The 22490-nt window shown below is 38.4% G+C and overlaps 1 protein-coding gene across 1 annotated transcript in view; it reads left to right on the forward strand.

Moving 5' to 3' along the window:
* The first annotated feature begins 1839 nt into the window (after window positions 1–1839).
* si:dkeyp-14d3.1 (transmembrane protein 132C) overlaps window positions 1840–22490 on the forward strand; it is a 180031-nt gene continuing 159380 nt past the window's right edge. Inside the window, 1 exon segment of the mRNA XM_043246074.1 lies at window positions 1840–2950. Coding sequence (XP_043102009.1) covers window positions 2875–2950 — 76 coding nt within the window. The 5' untranslated portion in view covers window positions 1840–2874.

The following is a 22490-nucleotide window of genomic DNA, read 5'->3' on the forward strand; positions in this document are numbered from 1 at the left end:
TTGTAACTAAATGTTATATTGTCTACATTTATCTGGTTCAATCTTATCTTATGTCTGGTTAGGAAAGAGCTTCGGGAAATGGTACAACAGGTCACGTTTTTTACATCAAAACCAGGCTGAAAGACCTCCTTTAAAGCAGCCAAGACCGGCTTAAAGCGGCTGTTCGACCCTTCAGACTTCTGTTCGTGTCAGCTCTAATGAAGTCGAGGCAACTTTAGCCTAAACCACTTCTGTTCCGGGGGATCCTGCAGCACGCCATTTAGTAAATAACACCGGCGTTCATTTAACCCAACCTGTTGATCCCCAATCCCCTTTTCCCGCCTCTCATCTGTTTTGCGAGTCGCGAGACATCAAAGGCCCTCATCAACAAATGGAGGCGCAAAAGACTTACATGAAAGCCTGATTGTAGATGAAGCGGCTGATTATAATTGCATTTTGTATTCAATCGTTTTTTTCTCTCTCTCTTTTCTAATCGGGCCGACTGCCAGCTTTCTTTCCTATCGTTCGCTAATGTGGTAGAACGTCCTCATTAGGATTCAAGCGCGATGCGCGCTAACTTAATTAAGCATAAGATAGACGTGCGTGTGGATGCGCTCCGATCTCAATGTGCGCGAGGCCGCGTTTAGCTCGCGTTCAAGGGTTCTCGGAGGACGTGATGATGCTGCGGTGGTCCTGTCGGCTCAGGCTTTCTTTTTTTAAGCACAAACGGCGAAGTGGCTGCTAAAGGGGTGTTGCACGCAGGCTACAGGAGTCTGTCGAGTAGCTCGTTGAAGACGCGGTTGTTTCTCTTCCTTTCAGAAGCAATCATCTCTTGAGTGTATCTATGTCAGACGCGTAGCATCAGCGTCTGGAAACCGAAGAGTCGCGCATCTTGTTATTGCACGAGCTTATATTTGCTAGATGCTACTTGATTTTAAAGGCACGGGGAGGGATTTCTTATAATTGCGTTAACGGCATTGTACTTGAGCTGCATTGCGGAGGAGTTGATTGATTGATGCGCGAACATTAACTCGGTGTTCGACAGTTTCGTCTGACAGCCCTGATGGATGCTTTTTATAACAAACCCAATGGATCTGATAAAACCTGTCTTGAAATGCAAACTAAGTGCAAAAACATTCTGCGGCGGCCCACCAAGCCGTAGCTTTATATGCATCGCATATGAAACTGATCAATCCTTGTAAATTTCGGTTGGCATGACAGTGGCACACAACGCAATGGCTTCTGGAATGCAAAATTAGTTTGGGAATTAGACATTAGAGAACAAATGTAAGCAGCTCGCTCCGGAATAAACTACACATACAAGCCCGTCATCTGTTTAGATCATCTGTCACAACTGTTTCCTCGTCTTCTTCTGTACGCCGAACCAGAAAATCAACTCTTTTCACTCAGAAAACTAATGACCAGGAAGCAGCGGGCGACACAGTGTTTTACTAAATTGTGTTTTAGCAATACTCTTTGTTTTATTCAACTTTGCCCGCCTTCTCATATTCGCATGGTGACTTCCACTTCCACTGTTTTTACACACAATGAACGATATTTTAGACGCCGTAACTCCTCTAACGTTGTCGGACCTTTACGTTTTCATTAAGGCGTTTATTACGTTTATCAGCCGTTTTCCTCGCAGGCTTTTGGCTGGACTCCACATTCGGGTCATTTCAGATTTGACAGTTTTTCGCTGGACATACCCACACAAGTACGCGCGCGTTTCCCCCCCACAAGGGGTCGCTGTTGCTTTGCAGTGATTCAAATTACATCACAAATCGCCGTACTCATTGCCGCCAATAATTACCGTCAAAACGGCGCAAATGAACTTCTGCCAAGCCACTTTAATGTTTGCTCGCTTACGCACTTGGCAACGCAGACAGCTGTCAACCACCGATAACTTTTTTCCATTTGCGTCTCCAACTTTTTTTTTTATTTCGCCCGCTCTAGTAAACGGATGCGTTTCGCCGTTTATTAAGAATCTGGGATGCGTCGCGATAGCTGCTGTGATGTTCAGGTGAAGCTTATTTGCACAGAGGTCTGCGGGTAGCCCTTGATGTGAATGTTGGCGCCTCGGGCGACGCTTTAACCCCGCGCCTCAGTTTGGACTCGCCAGTGTCTGCGCTGGAGTGGAGAGGAGAGGAGAGGTCGGCGCGGAAAACTCTTCGAACCCACACGCGCTTATTTTTAAGCTGCGTTTGTTTCGTGCGTTCGTGAACATCAGATTGGTTTCTAAATTCGTCTCCTGAAGAAGGGAACCGGCCAAGTGCTGTGCTTCGTCTTTGCGGGTCATTCTGAGCGACGCCGGGGATATGGAAAGCGCAAGCGGTGCGATCGTGCGCTTGAGCAACTTTTAGGATGTGCGGGATAATTCCGCATTAGAGGAGGCGAGAGCGGATGCGGAGGAAACACAGATCCTGCCTTGCGCATCACGCATCGGTGGGGGAAAAACAAATCCCACAGCAACGCCACCCCGACCCGCCAGACTTTACTAGAAAGGCAAAAGTAGCCAAGGAACGGAAATCAAATCCGCTCGCCGCTGCCTAACGCCACGACACCGCAGACGCACGGGAACGTACTTCGGATGTGAGGAAAGCGCGGCGTTCGCGAAGGATCCGTCGCGTAACGAGGAGACGCGGCGGCATCTTTCGGGATCTTTGGCGGAACCCGTACGTTCCCTTTAAAGCGTGACGGGATGCTCGGACTCAAGTCTCTTTTGACCTGAAGTAAAGTGAACCGAGCCCGGCGTGAAGTGAAGAACGGTATGATGAGTGCTTCTGGATATCCCCCGAGAGCCGTGCTGGAACTTAATCGCGCAATTTTGTGATCGTCTCTCCGCGCGCAAAGGGATCCCTGTTCACTTTCACTGCCCTTCCGTGCCATCCAGTAAAGATGGAAGTTTCTCACAGAGGGAGAACAAACATGTTGCGTCTCCGTACTCTGCATTTCATCGTCGTGCTGCTGAGAGGTAAGTACAAGAGTTTTTTTTTTCTCATATGAACCTTATGTTAATGTGGCGCGCGCAGATTGAGATTTTCCCTAACTTTAGATCTTAAAGAGAAATTCACAGTTTAAACGTAAAAGCTGTCTTGTGGATCCTGGCTAAATGGGATCTGTTTAACGCGGTGTGTTTGTGAACGCGTGACATGAACGGGAAGAGCGCGACACGTTTGCGCCGCGGCTGGGGATTAGCGACGTCCGATTCGAAAACGAGTTGCTCGAGAGTCGAATCTTTTTGACGAATCGTTTTAATGAACCGGGCTAAATCGGTCCGAGCGGTCACCACTCATTGCGTCGAGATTCTTTTGCGGAGTGTAATCGCTTTCAAATCGTATGAAATTCGACGCAAAGGGATAAAAAGGCATGACTTTGATCATTGCTTGAACAAAGCCAATATAATTTTAATGATAACGTAAAATTATAATTATAACTTTTTTTGTGGTCAGCCCAGGAATTCAGGACGTAGGCTAGTGAATGTGGGAAGTGTTTCTTTTATTAGGTCGGTCATCTTGGAAGTGGGCTAATTTTTAGTATAGTGGCACATCTTTGTGGATCATTTTTAAACTAAAATCTGAATTAGTAAACTTAAAACAAACTTAATTTATTTGAGGTCTTAAGGGATTTAAACATACTCATTACACAATTAGCCTACACATTTTCATAATTGTTTCTTTTGGCCTTAGTTTTGAACGGAATATATATTTTATTATGCGCCTGCCTATATATGGCCTAACGAAAACGTTTGAAAGCCTGTAATAATTACGACCACGTGCCGTCGTAATTACGTAAACGAATCGCTGAATCGTTTTTCGAAACGGACTGCTCGAAAGAACCGACTCGCGGAAATGAGTCGAATTTTTTATTACTTGCCGGGATTCAAACGTACGCACGCGCTATTACTCTCGCTCTCCAGTGGTGCTGTAGCTTTTCATTCACGCGTCGTTCAAAGCATTTCATTCAGAAGTCTAGTGGTCAAACAAGATGCGTTTTTGTGATTGAAGAAAGCTCCTGTTTGTGAGCATTGTTACCTCATGTAGGGAGAGGAGAAACCTGTCCTGTCTGGATGTTTATGGCGTGGTTCACTACACAGGGTGAAGTCAGGCAAATCAAGGCACTTTTGACCTTTAAAAAGAATGCGGCTTGATTTACCTGAGTTTACCTCAGTGCGTCTGTTGAAACGCAGCTGAATGGTCCATGATGAAAGAGGTCCATGGGGCTTGATCAGGTGTGGGGGCAAAACACGGGGGCACAACTGTGCATCAAATTACCTTTCATCATTAAATCTAGAGCACTCTGGCCGTGAGCTGGGGAGCATTTAGTCCTCGTGTTAAATGGGCATAATTATAAGACAAACCTTTAAATGAATAAGGCCGATGCTTTATCTCTGTGTTCTTTTTCCAGCCTCCTTTCTTGCTCTGTTTTGTTCTCTCTGTCTTTGGCCTTCCTCCTCCTCCCTCTGTACCTCAGTGGTCTAGTCTTGCGAGAGAACATGTAGTAGTTAGTGCTGAAATGACCTTGGAATTATTCGGGTCTTTGAGCTTGATGTTCAGCAGGCCCACACATTACTCACAGTGTTTTAAACTGTGAGAAAAAGAAGCGGATAGCTTCATTATTAGGCTGGAGAGATGTATGAGCTTTCTGGAAGAGCACACTGTTCCCGAGTGGATATAATGAGTGATGAATGAGTTTTTAAAGCGTGCTCTTCAACTAAACCGAAATACTCTGAACAATAGAGATGCACCAATATGATACTGAGAAGCGGATCCTTTCCAAAATAATGTTAATTTGTTTTGTTTCAATTTAATTTAAAATGTAAATAACTTTTAAATTCTACAAGCAACTTTAAGCAACAAAACATTTAATATGATATATATATATATATATATATATATATATATATATATATATATATATATATATATGTCAAAATGCAATGGAAGATTTTAAGATCTATAAAGATTACATTATTTGTTTTTTAAATATTAAATTTACTGCAAAAAAATACAATCACAAGTATGAAAAATGGCATGTAATACATTTAATTAAATGTACTGTTGATTTAATTAAGAGGTATTTTCTTGTGAAATATAATACACTATTTGTATTATCTGCAGTTAAAAAATTAAATAATTATATTAATTATAAAAATGTAATTAAATATATTACAGTACAGTTGACAGCAATGTTTAAATATGTTAAAATGGGCATGCATTTCAAGTCCAATATCTAATAATACTTACAAAGCTTAAGTATCTGAAACAATACAATACCAATATAGTGCATACACAGTCTGCATCCCATTAGGATTGAGCACACCTCATATGCATTACAAAAGTCACTATTATATACAAAGCTTTCATGGGACCATTGTCACCCCTACAGCTAAAAGCCTTTATAACTCAAAATGAACTAAAACCTGTGATGTGCTGTGTCACCAGGGTAATTACACCCAACTTTGTGCATTAGACATGTTGAAAATAAGATCAGCTCTTTAAAAAAAGAACATGTCAAGGCCAAGACTTTATCTATTCGAGAGCTGTTGTGGTAAATGAACACTGTTTGACTTTAACGTCTTAATTTAATTGCCATTATGCGTTTCCTCAGGATTTTCTAAAGCCATGGATATAACACTTCACTTATCATAAACAAAATCTTTCAGCAAACTGTAAGAATTACAGCGACTTCAAACATAAAATGGCCAGTAAATTATGCCACTTGTCTTTCTCTCAGCCATCACCATTTCAGCAGTGACATCTGGATAGAAAGCTGTTTTACACGGACCTTTAATGGAGTGCGTTTTTATCAAGCTATGATGGACCTGTTTGTCTAGAGACGTACTGAGTTACAGCAGTACATCATGTCTTATTATGGCACCCTGTATTTTGTGCTGACCTTAAAAGGTGAAGTAGAGGTTTTTATTTTTATTCATTTACTTTTGATAAAAGGATTTTTCTATGCAGTTTTAGCTGTGCAATGACATTTAAAAGTACAATTTTCAATATTCAAGAACAGTTGTAACAATAAAATCTGTGTTATCTAGTGGATAAAGACAAGGTTAGTCAATTTCATAAGAGTCTTGAGGCCTCGTGCATAAAACGTTGCCTATTGAATTGCATTGGTTTCCTCTATATTAAAAAATAAATAAATAATCTGGTCTTTGGCGTTAATGTTTGGAAAATGAAAGCAAAAGCTCAGATGAGCAACAAGAACTGACACATCACGCTGTCATTATTTATTTAAACAAAAATAAAGCCAATATGGAAAAGTCACGGGTGAAAAATTAATCAATTCAGTTGCTTGCAGATCCATTTTTAGCAGCAATAACTTGAAGTAAACATTTTTTGTATGACTTTATCAGTATCCAGTTTTGGTCCACTCTTCTTTTGAGCATTGCTTCGGTTTATTGAGGTTTGTGAGCAGTTATATATGGATATCAATATCTCTCAGTCTCTCAGTCTGGCTTGTGATCATTGCTTTGTTGCATCACCCAATTTTTGACCAATCTTTAGCTGTTTGATGGATGGCCTTACATTTGACTCTATAATATTTATACAAAGGAGTTCACAGTCGATTCAATAACGATTTAAAAGATCCCATGGCTACAAAACAAGCCCAAAATCGCCAGCCCTCCGCCTGCATGTTTGCGTTTTGGTATGAGGTGGTTGTTTTGATTATGCTCTTTAGGATTTCATCAAATATTACTGTGCATTATGGCCAAACATCTCCACTTTGGCCTCATCTGTTCAAAAGACATTGTTCTAGATGACTTATGGTTCAAACCTAAGCTATTCTGCTTTCTTCTGGAGAACCTTTCAAACATGCCATGCTTGTGTGGTCTGGTCACAAACCTTATCATTTATCATGCTAACTGAGGACTGTAGAGTCTGAGGTGTAGTTCTTGGGCTGCCTGCAAGTTCGGGTGAATTTTTTCAGAGGCCCACTCTTGGGATTTCTTTTGAATGTCTTCCACCTTTTGAATCATTTTCCACATGGCACTTCAGATTCTTTGGAAATTGCTGAATTCCAGATTGATTGCAATTGCTTATCTAAGATAATTGCTGTTTCCTTTCCTCTATGCTATTAACACAAGTTCCAGAGCAAAACTTCTGCTTTTATAGAGGTACTCACACTCGTTGGCGGTATTGATTAACTGAGCTCGACCAGTAATCCCTATGATAACGGTAAGGGTGTCCTTAGTTCGTCACCAATAGCTTTTTCCATTTTGTCTTAGTTTTTGTAAAAAAACACAGTGATATGGTGTACTATGCCAAGGACCAAATGGTACAGAAAGCCATGGTATTCAAAAGAGTGTCTTTTCTTTGTCAAATGACTGTATACAGTATAAAATGGTTTTACGCTTTTTCGTGTAATAATTTAAATAACAGATAAAAGGCATCATTTTAAAATGCAAAGCATAAAAAGATCTCAAAGACTATGTGTGCAAAATGGAAGAACATGCTCTATATAATGAAAAAAGGAGGAGGAAAAAAGAAATCCCTTTTGAGAGCTATAGTTAAAACAGCTTGTGTGTTCTGCACGAGCTTGTCATTTTCTTCACATATAACTTGACCTTTGAAGCGCTACTGCATTACCACGCCTTCTCGGAAGGGCTAGATTCAAAGGCACTGATGCATTCGCGGTCAAGATCAGGGGGTGTAGAATTTTTTTGGGCGCATTTGTCTAGTATTCTACAAGTTTAAAGAAAAGTGGAGTAAAAGGGAAGCGAAAGGGGGAGTGAGATCAGAAGCTATCGTGAGCTACATTCGACCGATTCGAAATTAAAGTCCTTCCCAACAAAATCAACTATGCGGACGTTTTTCAGTTATCAACATACCACTAGATAAAAGGAGTCATCTTGTGTAGACCAAGGCCACCTCGGAGCTGTGCTCATCAGGGATGAGTGGACAATACGGAGCATTTTGTGTCGTTCTTCATTAGTGTCTGTAGAATGAGTGCATTTTTTCATGCCATCGAGTTGTACTTAAAAAAAACAACAAAAAACCCTTTTGATTGCGACTGGTGAATTCTGTAAAGAGCGCATTTTTAAACATCCGTTTGAATAACTTCACAGGATTTGTCACGTCAAGTTTGTGTCTTGTCAGTGACACGCGGAAAGATGATAAGATCTGAAAGAAGACTTGTTTGTAGCTAGCTTATTGAATACAGGCATTTAAAAGTCTCCCTGTCTCTTCTTTGAACAAAAAATGTCACAGGGATGCAATTTTGTTCTCTTTAAATATATTAGCGGTATTCTTGACTAATCAACTAATTATCGAAAGAGACATGATGCATTTTTAAATGCTAATTTTCAATGGTTTCTTGCATAATAGGAATGTTTTTTTGAATGACAGAGCAAGCACCGCGTAGTACTTTAGGTATCATGTGTACACATAATGCTCTCCCTCCTTTGAGAGCAATTTTCTACTATGTTTAAAGAGTACTGAAGCATGTAAGCTGTAGTTTTATACACCGAAAAGCATGTTCCGTGGTTTCACCTGGGACCAAAACCAGCCATCCTGCTCAGTCTGCTTCATTACCCTAGAGCTGCTCTACTGCCCACCGAGATTACAGGACTTCCGGGACAGTTTTTAATATCAAAATGCATTTTATGAATGCCTGTGTACAATGCAGAGTTGGCTAAAAACTGGTTTTAGGCGTGAATGCATGAGGACACTTCACTTTTTTCTTTCTTTTTTTCTGTCCAGCATACCTTCATCCGAAGTCAGTTTATTCATTGTTGTTCTCGCTGTCATTGTTGCAATCTTTCTTTAAACAAAACCCCACTTTCTTCATCTCGCTGTGTAATATTCTCACGAGAAATGCGGTGGTTAAACAATAAAGGATATTGAAGTTATTTTAAGAGCACCCAAGAGAAAAGAGATGCAGTAATTACACAAAGAGTCGCATTATATCCCGCAAGGATAAACATAATGTCCCAGCGTTTCTTCTGCTGGGGTCAGGTTGTGTATGAGTGTAGAGACACCCAACTGCAACTGCAGGAATAATTAACCTACATTTTCTCAAAAGAAAATGCCACTGGTGCTAAACGCATTTGGCGGTCATCAGGTTTTGCTCCGTGTTTTCTGTGTGGTTGTATCGCAGGATACGATGTGGATGGTTGGGTTACTGTTTTAAAAAAATAGGTAGCCATAAGTTTGAGCAACAGTTGCTGTACATGTCCACTGGCGCGAAGTGAGCAGACATGAGCGGGCATATCGAATTCATTCTCCATTGAAGCTGAGCGGCAGGCTCGCACGGGGATTGTGGGATTGACAGCGGAGTGGAGCAAGCACCGATAACATAAGAAGTTGAGAAATGCTCAAATTCTTCCATATTGTTATTTTAGTTTAGTTTTTAGATACAGAGTTTTTTGAGGCTTTCATGTTTGCATAACCCATGATAGATTTTCTTAATTAATTATCAAATTTGGATCGATTGATTGATTTTTCGGAAATTTGTTTCGAAATTTATTTTGAACCTTGCAACGATAACTGCTTTTCGGGAAAGAAAAAAATGAACCTGCGTATTCTGAAGCGCACTCATTACAGGCATGCTAAGATGGGACAGGAGAAAGTATTTTACCATTTAAATTGGTAAATTGTGTAATTTGTCACGCTTGGGAGAGTGCGCATTTCATCCCGCTGCTGCGAGAATTACTGGCTAGAAACAGTTTGGAGAATAAATAAAGTGGGTTTAAAATTGGAATAGTTATTTAATCACCTGCGCTGCAGAATTTGCTGATTCAAGCGCTTTCAGGTCTTTCCTAATATTTATTCAGGGAGGCATTTACAGATAATTATAGTCAATTAGGATAATCAATTAAAGGTCCTTCATCTAACCAGCGAGATTCTCTCTTAAAAACAAGCTAAATGTTAAGGGCACAAACACAGGGTTGTTTTTCAAAGATTTTTTGTCTTGTGGTTGGTATATTGCTTTTGTGACAGGAATGGTGATGGACCGTTATTTCACTTATTTAATTATTGCGGGTGGTAAAAGACGGAAATGTGCAAAAACTACGTTTTATTACTTAGATTGGTATATTCAGCCGAGTCCAGTCGCTACTGTTTTTGACTTCAATAGAAATAGTTCACTTAGATGTTATCAAATGAAGTATATTAAGGCCTGTGCTTACACTATATTTAGACCGACGCAGTTGAGGTAAGAAGTTTACATGCTGTACACCTTGCAGAATCTGCAAAATGTTTTACTTTTAAATAAAAGAGCTCATGCGAAATGCATGCTATTTTTCATTTACTCCTGACCTGAATGAGATATTTTGCGTAAGACACGTTTTCATGTGTTGTGTTGTAAGCCGGGCTCACTCCCGACTCGTCACGTATTGCCGTCAATTACGTCAGCCTTGTTTGTGAAATGCTATTGGCTCTTGTACGTCTCGTGACAGATTGCGTCGTTCTACGGGACGAGAGTATCTTTCTGAATGAGATGTGAGCGTTTAACGGAGTGGGATCGTTTTCAGCCTTGTGTTTTACTCTTTTCTTCACATAAAGACGTGAAAGCGCGTGGCTTCAGAAGGGCTTGGAATGCAACGCGGCTTGTTTGTAAAGCTCTTATGCTGCTTATGATCAGTTTTTGCAATAAGTACCTGAGACTGAGCTTGTGTTTGCCTGTGTGTGTTTTATATTGTTAAGAAGTGGGTAGGTTTAGGGTAGGGGTGAGGTATAAATATATAAAACAAAAATTTATCGATACTGTGTTGTCACCTGAACGACCCACAGCTCTGTTTTTTATAGTGCTGTCAAACAGTTAATCGTGATTAATCACGTTCAAATAAAAAAAATGCGTGTGTGTGTGTGTGTGGTTTTATTTATTTAATTCGTGTCCCTTCTGGAGTTACAAAAGGTAGATACATGTGACCCAGAAGACAAAAGAAATGTACCCCGATCTTCAAATGAAAAAAAAAAACAGCTCTTAATGCTTTGTGTTTCCTTCTGGAGCATCTGCGAGCGTTTGAACCTTCTGTAACAGTTTCATACGAGTCCCTCAGTTGTCCTCAGTATAAAAAAAGATGGATCTCAAAATCATTCAGTCACTGCTGGAAAGGGTTCAAATACACAACAATGCCAAAATACCAAACCATCTGTGGGAATTTTCTGCAGTTTAACTGTTCAGGGACTCATGAACGGCTAGGACTAAACAAAAACACCGGCGTGGATCATTCAGGTAACAAAACGGCGAGAATCAAGCCTATGCAATCTATTCAAACAGTATTTTCTCTTGTGTACCATATGTATGTTGTTACGTGAGATATCCAATTTAGGTCAGCGCTAAATAAATCCCTCTTATTGTGATAAAACAATGAATGCTTTGCAGATTTAGCAGAATGTATGTAAACTTTTAAGCTAAATGTACGTTTCGAGATATTAAGTTATTACATAAACATATAGCGATCAGGCAGAAGGACTCCGAGTCTTCTGTTATTCCCTGCTGCAGAATTCAGCCTGTAATTAGCATTGTGATGAGCTGTATCTGTTTGATACCATTACAAGTGGTACAAGTGATTGCTCATTAAACATTAATAAGACACATTCATCTGTAGACGCGCTCGCCCTGAATGGACGAAGCGAATTGAAATTTGTACAGAACAAAATGTACTATATTTGACCGTTAGAACAAAAGGTTGTGATGTTTTGGATCTGCCTTTCATTGGCGTTTGTTGGATTGCGACTGACGGCTTATTATAGCGATATGACCTAATTAGTGACATCGATTTGCTTGTTTTGAATTAAGCTTAAGGGCATGTTTAAATGCAACATTTTCTTGCTTTTCTTAAATAATGATAGACATTTATAAACTGTAATCATTTCTCCTTTTCCACTCTCATACTGCCATCTGTTATCCATTAACTTCTCAATCTTCAATTATTATAGCAACATTGCCCTATGATTGTTTCCTGCTTTCTAAATGCGTTTTTGAAATGTGTATTTAAGGTTACGGTGTATTTAATTTTACGTGTATTTAAGGTTACAGTGGCTCTGAGTACTGAAATCACAGCAACTCTGTTTACAGTGTATCCTTTCGTTCATATTCGGCCTTTCTTAAACTCTTCAAAGCGTATTTTGAGAAAAATCTTTGTCCCTGTCCCTGACTTTCTGTTGAACTTGTGCTGCGCTAAGACATTTCAACCTCAATGACAAACAATGATTTGCTTCGGCTTCGGTTAAAATGACCACAGAGCCGTACAGCGCTATACATTAGCCATTGAAATCCCAGCATGTCACGACCACTAATCAAAATATTTTGGGTGGATTGAACATTAAAGTTCATTTAAATGGCACTAATGTTTCTTGAGGCCGGCCCTTTTCTCGAATCAAATATCATTCAGAACAGAACAGAGATAACCTAATGTCATTTTATTTTCCCTGAGTAAATATTTGAAGGCTTCGCTTTTTATTAAATCTTGTATTTCACCCTCCTCAGATATTTTTAGATAGCGCTTATAATGAACAGATAAAGATACAGATACTCCCGGCGGGATCCTGCCTGTCCTCATTTGGTCCGTGTCTCTATGCCACGCTGCATAGCGGTAAACATGAGCTAGTGTGTTTTTTTAATGAAGTACGGTATTCGAGGAAGGAAGGGTGGAAGAAACTTTTCTGCTGATGCTGTCTAATGTTTCCATTTCATGAGGGGACAGTGTCCTTACACCGAAATTGTATCATGTACTTCAAAGAATTTATTTTAACCTGGATTTAATGAAGCAGTCATCGAGTAAGTTTGATGGGGTTAGAGTCTGCACTTACAGTCCTATTTAACACATAATGGACCCATTATAGTGTATTAAGTGACAAGTGAGATTTGCCTCCCTCAGCTTATACTATTCAAACACGCACTTTGTTGGGTTATTTTGATATATTTCAATAAAGTCATTCACACTTTAATGAGCTGTACTGTTGTTAAATCATCAGCATTTCTGGACTACGCTTTGTGTGTTTGGACATTATAATGCTAAGACGGGAAACAGCTTCTCCAAACTTGGAAGAGCTAAATAATCTTCAGTATCGCATGCTGTTGATTTGAGATGATTTCCCACATTTGAAGTGTAAGGGGCCTGTTCTGCACCATGGATCGGTCCCAAACCATTCTTCCTCCTCCACCAAACTTTATTGTTGGCATATGCATTTAGGCAAGCGCTGTCAGATTGCCAGGTAGCGTGGTTTGATGCGTGAATCGTGAACGCTCCAGAGAGCGTGTTTGTAGTGATATCAGACTCGTGTGCAGCTGTATGCCCATGGAAACCTGTTTAACGAAGCCCCCGGCGAACTACTCTGGTGCTGATATTGGATCCAGAGGCACTGTGGAGTGCTGGAATTGAGAATAGATGATGTGTTACATGCTTAGCTGTTTTTGCGTTTGTATTTACACAGAACTAATGCTTACAGACAATAGGGGAGCTTGTGCTGAACAGAATGTAGCACTTGTTTATAAAATGTTTATAGGGGCCCCCCAACTTTTCTCCCTAGAATTAATAGTTTAATTCATCAATTTATTATTTTATTTTTTAAATGGTTAAAAATAATAATAAAAAAGCAAATTAATTGAAATCAATAAAATCAAGTTTTTAAGGCCCTATGAAATACATTTTATTCCTTTCACAAATTGAGTTTTATTGTTTAGCGAACTCTGTTTTTATTATTTTTTTAAAATTTTTATTTTAATGGTTTTATGAAATATTAATGATTAAAAGCATCTCAGATTTATTTAGTTTATATTTAGAAAATATATAAATATAATTTTGTTATTTAAAATATTTTTATGAATATATATATATATATATATATATATATATATATATTTTATTTTTTTTTTTTTTTTTTTACTTTATTTTAATTTATTTTACTATACTGTACTTTACTAATACTTTTACTTACTTAATTTAAATTGTATCTTTGTATCTTAATATTCACAGACAAATTCTGTGACATTCTGCCTTCCGCATCGTACTTGTACAATGTACTTATTAATTGATGTAAATATATATTAGTTAAGGCCACCTAATATAAAGTGTGACCGATTATTTGTATAGTAATAATCGTAAAAGATTTGCTCGTCTTTGGAACACAATTTAAGATATTTTGGATGAAAAACAAAGGTAAGCCTTCTACAAAAAGTATTCTCGTCGCTTCACAATATTACAGTTAAACCCCAGCTAGCAGATGGACTGTTCTGACCATGTCTTTCATATTTTTGTACACCTTAGTGTTCATTAATTGTGTTTTGAAGATGAACAAAGCTTTTACAGGTTTAGAACGACATATGGTTAAGTGATTAATGACACAATTTAAATTTTACTTATTTACATTAAATAATGTTAATATATGGAATAATATATAATAATTTACCTTTAAATTTACCAATAAATTGTTAAATAAAAAGTAAAGTAATAAGTTAATGTTAGTTACGTTCAGAAAACACCTAAAAATGATTCTCCTTCTCATTCTTTGTTCAGTATTATCAAGACAGGGCAGGAGGGACGTGCACGAACAGTTTGAGTTAAATGACAGATTTTGTGATGTTTCACCAATACCGTGTTTAACAAGATTTACAATAATAATCATAAAAAAAAAAATCATAAAAACTCCCACTCTTCTTTCTTGGCACGTCTTCAAGAAAAGTCAAAAGATTAAAATGCTGGCAGTCCACCCGAACCGAGCACACCACCTCGGTTTTAATCATTATTTTTAAGTCTTTTGCGTGCGTGTGTGTGTGTGTGTGTGTGTATCGGTTTCATTTGTTTCTACAAACAAGGATGAGAGAGCAGCTTCTTTAAAAAAAACAAGCATTTTACTTTCGTACTGTAATAAATGATTTCGCGTGAATCACCGATACTATTAAGGTTTTATTGAAATATGCCTATCGCTGCATAGGGAAATTGTAGCTGTTCCGTGTTCATTTCATCTTGCGCTCGATTGCCAAGGGCGCACCACTTCCCCAAAGATGTCTCTTAACGTGTTGAATGTCTGAATGTCATTTCATGTTCAAAAGGGAATTCAGACGTCTCTCTCTTTCTCTGCTTTAATGAGACTGATTAGAGTGTGAGGGTCATAATCAATCAATGTTTATTAAAGCCCAAACGAGTCTCTTCTCATCACTTAATCGCTCCCACCATTTCATCCTTCAATCACCAAAACCCCAAATGACCAGCGCAGTCGTCAACAGGGCTATTCGGAAGTCAGCGGCGGCGTGTAAATGCAGCGGCGCATCTTGTCGTCTTGCCGTTTCGTAATGTTTACATAATCGTCCTTTCGCCGTGGCTTTGTGGCGTTGCAGCCGAGGGCCTGGAGCATTAGGATCTGAATGAGTCTCGCGGCAAACGTCAGCTCGCCAAAGAGAAGCTGTCCGTCAATCATGCCTGCGCCGCACAGAAGAGTTTAACAGTCTCTTCACAATGCCCCGGAAGGATAAAAGAGCGGGAGATCGTGATGAATGAGAGGCGAGTTAATTGAAACGAATTATTCTTGAAATCTGAAAAAGGCGATTGTAAAGCCAATCCGTATTACTTCATTATAAGTCAGTCAAAATAAGTAATTACCCTTTGCACCAGCCTTTCGCTAGTCCTTTCGAAAAGGACGTAGGAGTTAAAGAAAAAAAAGACAAAACGATCTCATTGGAGCTTTTTTGACTCATCCTCCTCTATAATGAGCATTTGCTCTTTTGTTTTAAAGACATAATACAAGACTGATGTGTGTATCTGGCCGTGACACTTACAGTTATTATCGCTATTAATTAACTTGCGATTAAAGATTCTGTCCTTGGATCTTTCTTACATGTTCGTTCAGAGACCATAAATAACGTTACGTCCCGACTGCAGTTACTAAGGATTCTTTTCCCCCACCCAACAGGTTTATAAACTCGCTCGCTGTAAATGGATCTCTAGGGGCCCATTAAGCTCACTTTAGTTGAGAGCTACAGCAACACATATTGCTACTTGAATTATTCAGCGTGTCAGGTTGGTCGAAGTTAATTTAATCAGGTCACAGGTTCAGATTCCAAACTCATCCAGCGGGTTTGCGAACCTTGTATATATATATGTAATGATTGAGTGGCTTTCGGACTGAGTTGAGTAAATAACAAATAAACACTCGATTGCTATGAAAAAGAAAAAATGCGAGCGCACTACAGAGGGAGCGTTATAAGGCTTCACACTGCGGGTGCGCTACAGGCGCCGAGGCTGTTTTAAAAGGTAGCGAGCCTAATTATGCTGCCTCCCATGATGCCTTGGTTTAACCAAAAATCTCAAATCAGTATCCTTTATAGAGAACGCAATCCCGGTATGCATTGCAGCGGGCTTAATGGAAAAATGAATCATAGTGGGTGGCAATTAAAAATGGCTTATTTTACTCGATATTTCTGTGTGCTTAAGAGTGATTTTAAAATAAATAGGTTTCATGCCAAACAAACTGCTTACGAGACTTTAGCAAGTATTCAAATGTCACTTTTAAACTGCTAAAGTAATACTTTTTCATTACAGTATTGATGAAGTTGTTATTATTGTCTAGCATGCACTAGCGCAAAAACGCTTCGCCAGCACAACCTAATATTAAATATTGATAAAACATGCATGCTTGAAAAGCTTTTAACCTAACTAACCCCCGTGCATTCATCTCTTTGTGATTAAAATATGGATGCGCATTCTTGTGAAAGAAGGAAGTGTGGTTTTCGACATATGTAGATGCGGTTATGAACCATATGGGAGGAAGGAGACGTCTGTGTGTAACGCCATTCAGTTTTGGAAATTATCCAACGATTGCAGGTTTTGAATGCGATTTGATCTCGTTAATGATGCAGCCAAATACATCCCTTCCTTTCTAGTAATTTGAGTCTTTAGGTTAATGTAGAAAAAGTAAATTGGAAATTAAGCTGGACCATTAATTGCAAATTTGAAAGGGGGGGAAAAGGCAAGTTTTGTTTCTGGGATTACGATGTGTGTGGGATGTTGTATTCTTTGCTTATTTTAAAATTTAGACGAGTATTTCACCCTAGATGAAGGTTTTAAATATTTTTATGTTTGCTCAGCGTCTTTTACAACTACTTTCCCCACAAAATTTTAAAGCAGAATGTCTAAGGAGCTATTCAAACAGGACGTGTTTTCGCATTTTAAAAGATGAGACACAGGAAAGTCTTATTTTGAGTTGAACTTCTCATTTAAGTGTGACATTTTAAGAATGCAATCTCTTGTGTGTGGCGCTACAAAAAATCTGTCCAATGCATGTTTACATAGAAAACCCATGGAAAAGCTGTGCAGTGAAATGCAATCTTTTTTTCTGTTCCACGCAAGCGTCATCTTGGTTTAGAATGCGGGGGAGTAATTGATGATTCATTTTTGGGTGAACTTGCTTTAAGCAAGTTTTTAGCCCAATTACATTCTTCCACCTAAACGAGCCTTTTCAAATTAGATTTTCTTTCTTTATTTGTTTCTTTTTTTTTTTTCAGTTTCGCAACAAAAAATGATCAGGGTTTGACACATATCCAAAGGAGCACGCAGCTCCTAGGTTGAAAAATTCGAAGTCGCGTTAAAAACAAACTACACTGTGAGAATATATTTGATAATACATTTATTTAATTTATTAAATAATGCGTTTTCCCTTTTCAACCAAAGTAATGCAGTTTATCAGAATGCAAAAAAAGTACCAACGTTTCTCGTTAAATAATTTAGATTCTTTTCTTTGTAAGCAAAGAGATAATTTAAGATGAAAACCAAAATATTAAATGTCATGGGTTGAATATTTATTGGGTAATTTAGCATTTTGTAGAGTTGGGTGAGAATGTCACCATTGACTCATAATGCAGAAAATATTTCTAAAGTTAACAGATTTTACTAATAGACCTATCAGTCTCTGTGTAAAAATAAAATGCTTCCATTGTTTTAAAGTCAGTTTTTTCCCTCCTTGTTGGTTTTAACCCGAAAACTAAAATACACCGGCACTTTTTTAAAATGCCTATTCTTTACTATTACTATTTACTATAAGATGAGGTAGATATCCTTGTTTATATTACAATAATTCAGCAATTCATCGATGGTAACTTTATTTAATTACTATTTAAGTTATTTAAGACTTGTTGTGATCTTAAATTGTATTTATTTATTTGTTTATTAGTTAGTTTCGAATGCGAGACCTGGTGACGTGCATTGACCGTACGGCTTTTTTATATTTTGTCAGCCCACCTTTTAACATTTCGTGCTGTACCAAATTTTATTTATTTCACGTGACACATTGGTGACTGGGCTCGTGGCATTTTTATTCTCGCAGGAGAAAATGGCTTTGATAAATGCAGCAATGCAGCACAAATTCCCGCTGTGCCGCACGCAGGCAAGACCTCAGGATAGGCGACAGAAAGCGCAGAGTTTCTCCCCAGAGGTTCTGTCAGCATGTGCCGGGATGAATGTTTATGGAAATAAAGGGTAGTCGACACATTCCAAGTGTCCATTTGGCTTAAGAGGCAAACAACTGGAAGTTGAGGCGGCTCTCTGCAGGGCACTGCCGTGGGTCTATTTCAGTGAGATGTAAGGCTGGATTTACTGGCTTTACTGTGCCTGTTCTAATAAAGCTCGGAAACTGCTCTGAGACTGGCAGCCCTGCTTTATTGGACTTTTAGCGAACAAAAGCTAATGCGTCTCGCATCCTGTGGAAAAATGCCACTGACTTTCGCGAATCGCACTATTTCTCCCCCTGTTGTTTTTCTTTCTTCTTCTTTAATCGTTTTTCATTACAGCGCATGATTGCACGGGGCTCGCGGTCGTGGACTGTATGCGGCATATTTTTCGCTTTTTCCATTAGACAACTTCATTGTTTGACTTCGGTCTGATTGTCAATGCGTGCAAATTGCATGTAAAAGTACGAATGAGTTCAATCCCAGCCCAACTACTTCATTTTAGAATAAAGGCTTGGAAATTGTAGTAGCAATGTTCGTGGAGATCTGTTATTATGGTTTCATAGTATTTCATCGATCTTTTAATCGCTGAAAATGAATCGCACTTAATTTTTTTGGCAAACAAACAACCTCAGAGAAAGCGCAAACTTAAATTAAGACTAAAATAATAGTGTTAATAGTGAACTATTCTGATGAGAGCTATCTGAAATCCTGGTCCCTCACAGCAATATTGAATTTATTGATTATGTTCGGGGTGCAATTATTTGATACAAAAAAATAAAAATTGTATATTTTGAAATATCGATGCAATTTTAAATCTACTACTGCATTTCAAAATGTCATTTTGTAATTTTTTTCCTGTGATGGCTAAATCCATAAAAGTAGAAAACAAAAAATAGTTTGCCAGCACTAATATGCTGTATACACACACACACACACACTATATATATATATATATATATATATATATATATATATATATATATATATATATATATATATATATATATATATATATATATATATAGTATGTGTGTGTGTGTGTGTGTGTGTGTGTGAGTGTATAGAAGCATATATATATAATCTATATATAATACCTATATAGTGCTGTCAAACAATGACTTATGGTTTCGTGGTGCAGGGTCACATATATATGTGTGTATAGTGTATATTTATTACATATATAGAAATAAACACACATACAGTATATATTTAGAAATAAATGACATTTCGCATGTATATTTACATTACTAGGCTTTTTACTTAATATATACATTTTTATAAACATATTTTTGTGAAATATATACATGCATGTGTGCGTTTTTACATCAACATATATCCTACTCAGTATTTTTGTGCCGTACCTGTGTTTTTCAGCAGGCACGGACACGTATTCCTGCTTTTGCCCCGGGCGCATTGTTAAACCAGAGTTGCATCTGTCATTGTTTATCCTCAGCATCACAATAAGCAAAGCTCCGTCGTTGCTTTATTTAGTAATGGAGAAGCCAGATGTTATCTCTTCAGTAAATACATTATAAGGTAGGGACAGGATATTTGCTTTTTCCAGCTCCATTGATGCAATTTGGCAGTCCAAAATTGTTAGCGGTGCAATCCAGAAGCAATTTGCAAGAGGACTTATTAGCTCAATGAAGCTGAAGAGGCCATCATGTAGAAGAGACAACAGACAACAACATTAACAACTGCTTTCGAATAAACCAAATTAAAGTAGAAAGATCGCAAGCCAGACGTCGACCGCTTATCTGCGAGGCTAAGGGCAGGAACTTGGAAAAAAAAAGTCTTGAGGGAAAGACAAAGAAGTGTGTGTGTGTGTGTGTGTGTGTGTGTGTGTGTGTTTGCTCTATAATCAGTGAGCACCTAATGACGACCAGTAGCCCTAATCAGCATATCTGTGCGTCTGCATAACTCTCAGCAAGAGTAGATTAATCAAACAGAGTCATGTGTTGGCGGGAGCGCTTTACCCACACACTCCTCTGTCTATATGAAAACAAGACAGCTAACTCAAAGAAAGAGTCCTCAAAGCCACGCTGAAGCCGTATAGACTGCATCAAGTTCTTCTGTGAGATTGAAAGAGCGCTGACAAAAGCACCACCCCCGAATTAAGTGCTTTGTAAACAACGCTTCAGTAACACATATACTCTATTTGTTTATTTCGCTATAAGAACAAATATCTGAGAAAAAATAACTTCAGACGAAACAAAACCAAGAGCTGTTTTTTTTTTTTGCTCAGCATCAAAAAGAAACGAAGCTGCAAACCGCTAGAAAGGATTCGCTTTGACTTTTTGTTCGAGAATTTGGCTTAGATTTAGGTAATAAAAACAGGATAAAGTTCCGTTTCGTGTTTTCAGTGTTGAAACGCCTTTTCCCGTTCGGGCTGAATGTGCTGAAGCGGCTTGAGACATTTGCAGGATGATCTTTTTCCTGAAAAGTAAGGAAAGCCGCAATGTTTTGTACCGTTTCGTAACATCTGAGCTTCTGTTTTTCAGATTTGATGTGGTCTATTTATGTTCGTTAATCGATATTTATATGAAGAATCCTTAAATCCGTGAATGTTTTGCCATTCGTTATTGAGTATTTGGGTCTGCCCGGATGGATCCCTAACTGCCGCAATTGCATAAAACTCCTCCGGTATTTTAATAACAGTTACAAAAGAGTAAAATAAAGCATTTAATACAACGGTACTCTCTGGTCCTTGGCCGGGAGGAGTGCCATATTCTAGTCATAAATATTGCCACATATTTCACCAGTTGTATCCCTCTGCTTGCAGTATTGCAGCATGTCATGGCAATTTTATAAATACTACTGTTTTTGTATCATGCAATGTAGTTTTAAAAGTTTTTTAGGCAGTGAACGTAGGCCTAGTTGTTTAAAATTCAAATAATATGCAGTTTCTTAATTAAGATAACATCTATTTGAAGATCTGCAAATAGCTTTGGCTAAGGGCAAAGTCTCAGCGCTTTATATTTTATGTAACTTTAATGTCAGACTGCCGCCTTTGCACTTCCGACTGAATTGCCTAGCAACTTTTATGATGGCTGTAGGTATCGTTTATTAGTATTATTATTCACTATGTAATATTTGATATAAATAGCAGTAGCGTTTAATTACAGCAGCCTATTTAGATCGCCACCTTGAGGAATAAAGGAGAATTGCACTTATTGGCTCATCAGAATTAATTATTGTTGCGCAGTATTACAATATTAAATGCTTCAAGTTGTAACCCTATACGCAAACTGAAATAAAATAATAAATTAAAGTAAATTAAATAAGCTTGATTTGATGGCTTACCGATCGATGATTTCTTTGAACTTTTTGGTTGCTTGTCTTTTGATGGAGGTACAGAAATGGAGAAATATCTTCTAAAAATGAATCTTATTGCTTCTCACTGACACGATTTTGTCTCAACTAACCAATTAACTTTACGAATACCTTCAGATTAAAGTGAGTTTTAAAGGGGTGCTTCTGTACATTTCGCAGCGATCCTCCTGATCCGGGGCTGTCTGTGTGTCTGTGGAATACCTCAGCTATCTATCAGCAAGGTCGTGTACGATGTTTTATGAGCCAATATTTGCAGAGTAGTGATGCGCATCAAATTCTCCACCAAACCAGACAGGACATTCAATGTTCCAGGACTTTTCGCAATGTTCCTAGTTTCCTGAATGTTCTGATCGCTGCAAGCTGGGGAACTTGTGGATATTGAGGATAACAAGACCAGATGGATCCAGCTGCCCCTCATTTACAAACAAATCAGGGAAGAACCGTTGGGCATGCAAATATTATTTTTACCAAATAAAAAGCTGTTGCAAGTGATAGTAAAGACATGTATGATGTTAAAAACAATCGTATTTTAGAAAACTGCTGTTCTTTTCCATCCATAGTCTAGATAACATTCTACGTTTTACATAATGCAGACCTGTCTGGGGCTTGTCTTTGAAACAGGGCTGTAAATTGGCAGCAGCTATTTTAATATTCTGTCCCGCAAGACCAGGGCAGGGTTTTTTGAGACCTAATAGGTATTTCGCGTTCTCCCAGTTAAGAATGCTAATATAGGCCTCTCATGCGCTGCGGGTGTTATTTTCCTCACAGACTCAAGTGTTCTC

The sequence above is a fragment of the Puntigrus tetrazona genome, chromosome 8 (genome assembly GCF_018831695.1).
Source record: "Puntigrus tetrazona isolate hp1 chromosome 8, ASM1883169v1, whole genome shotgun sequence".
NCBI classification, from domain to species: domain Eukaryota; kingdom Metazoa; phylum Chordata; class Actinopteri; order Cypriniformes; family Cyprinidae; genus Puntigrus; species Puntigrus tetrazona.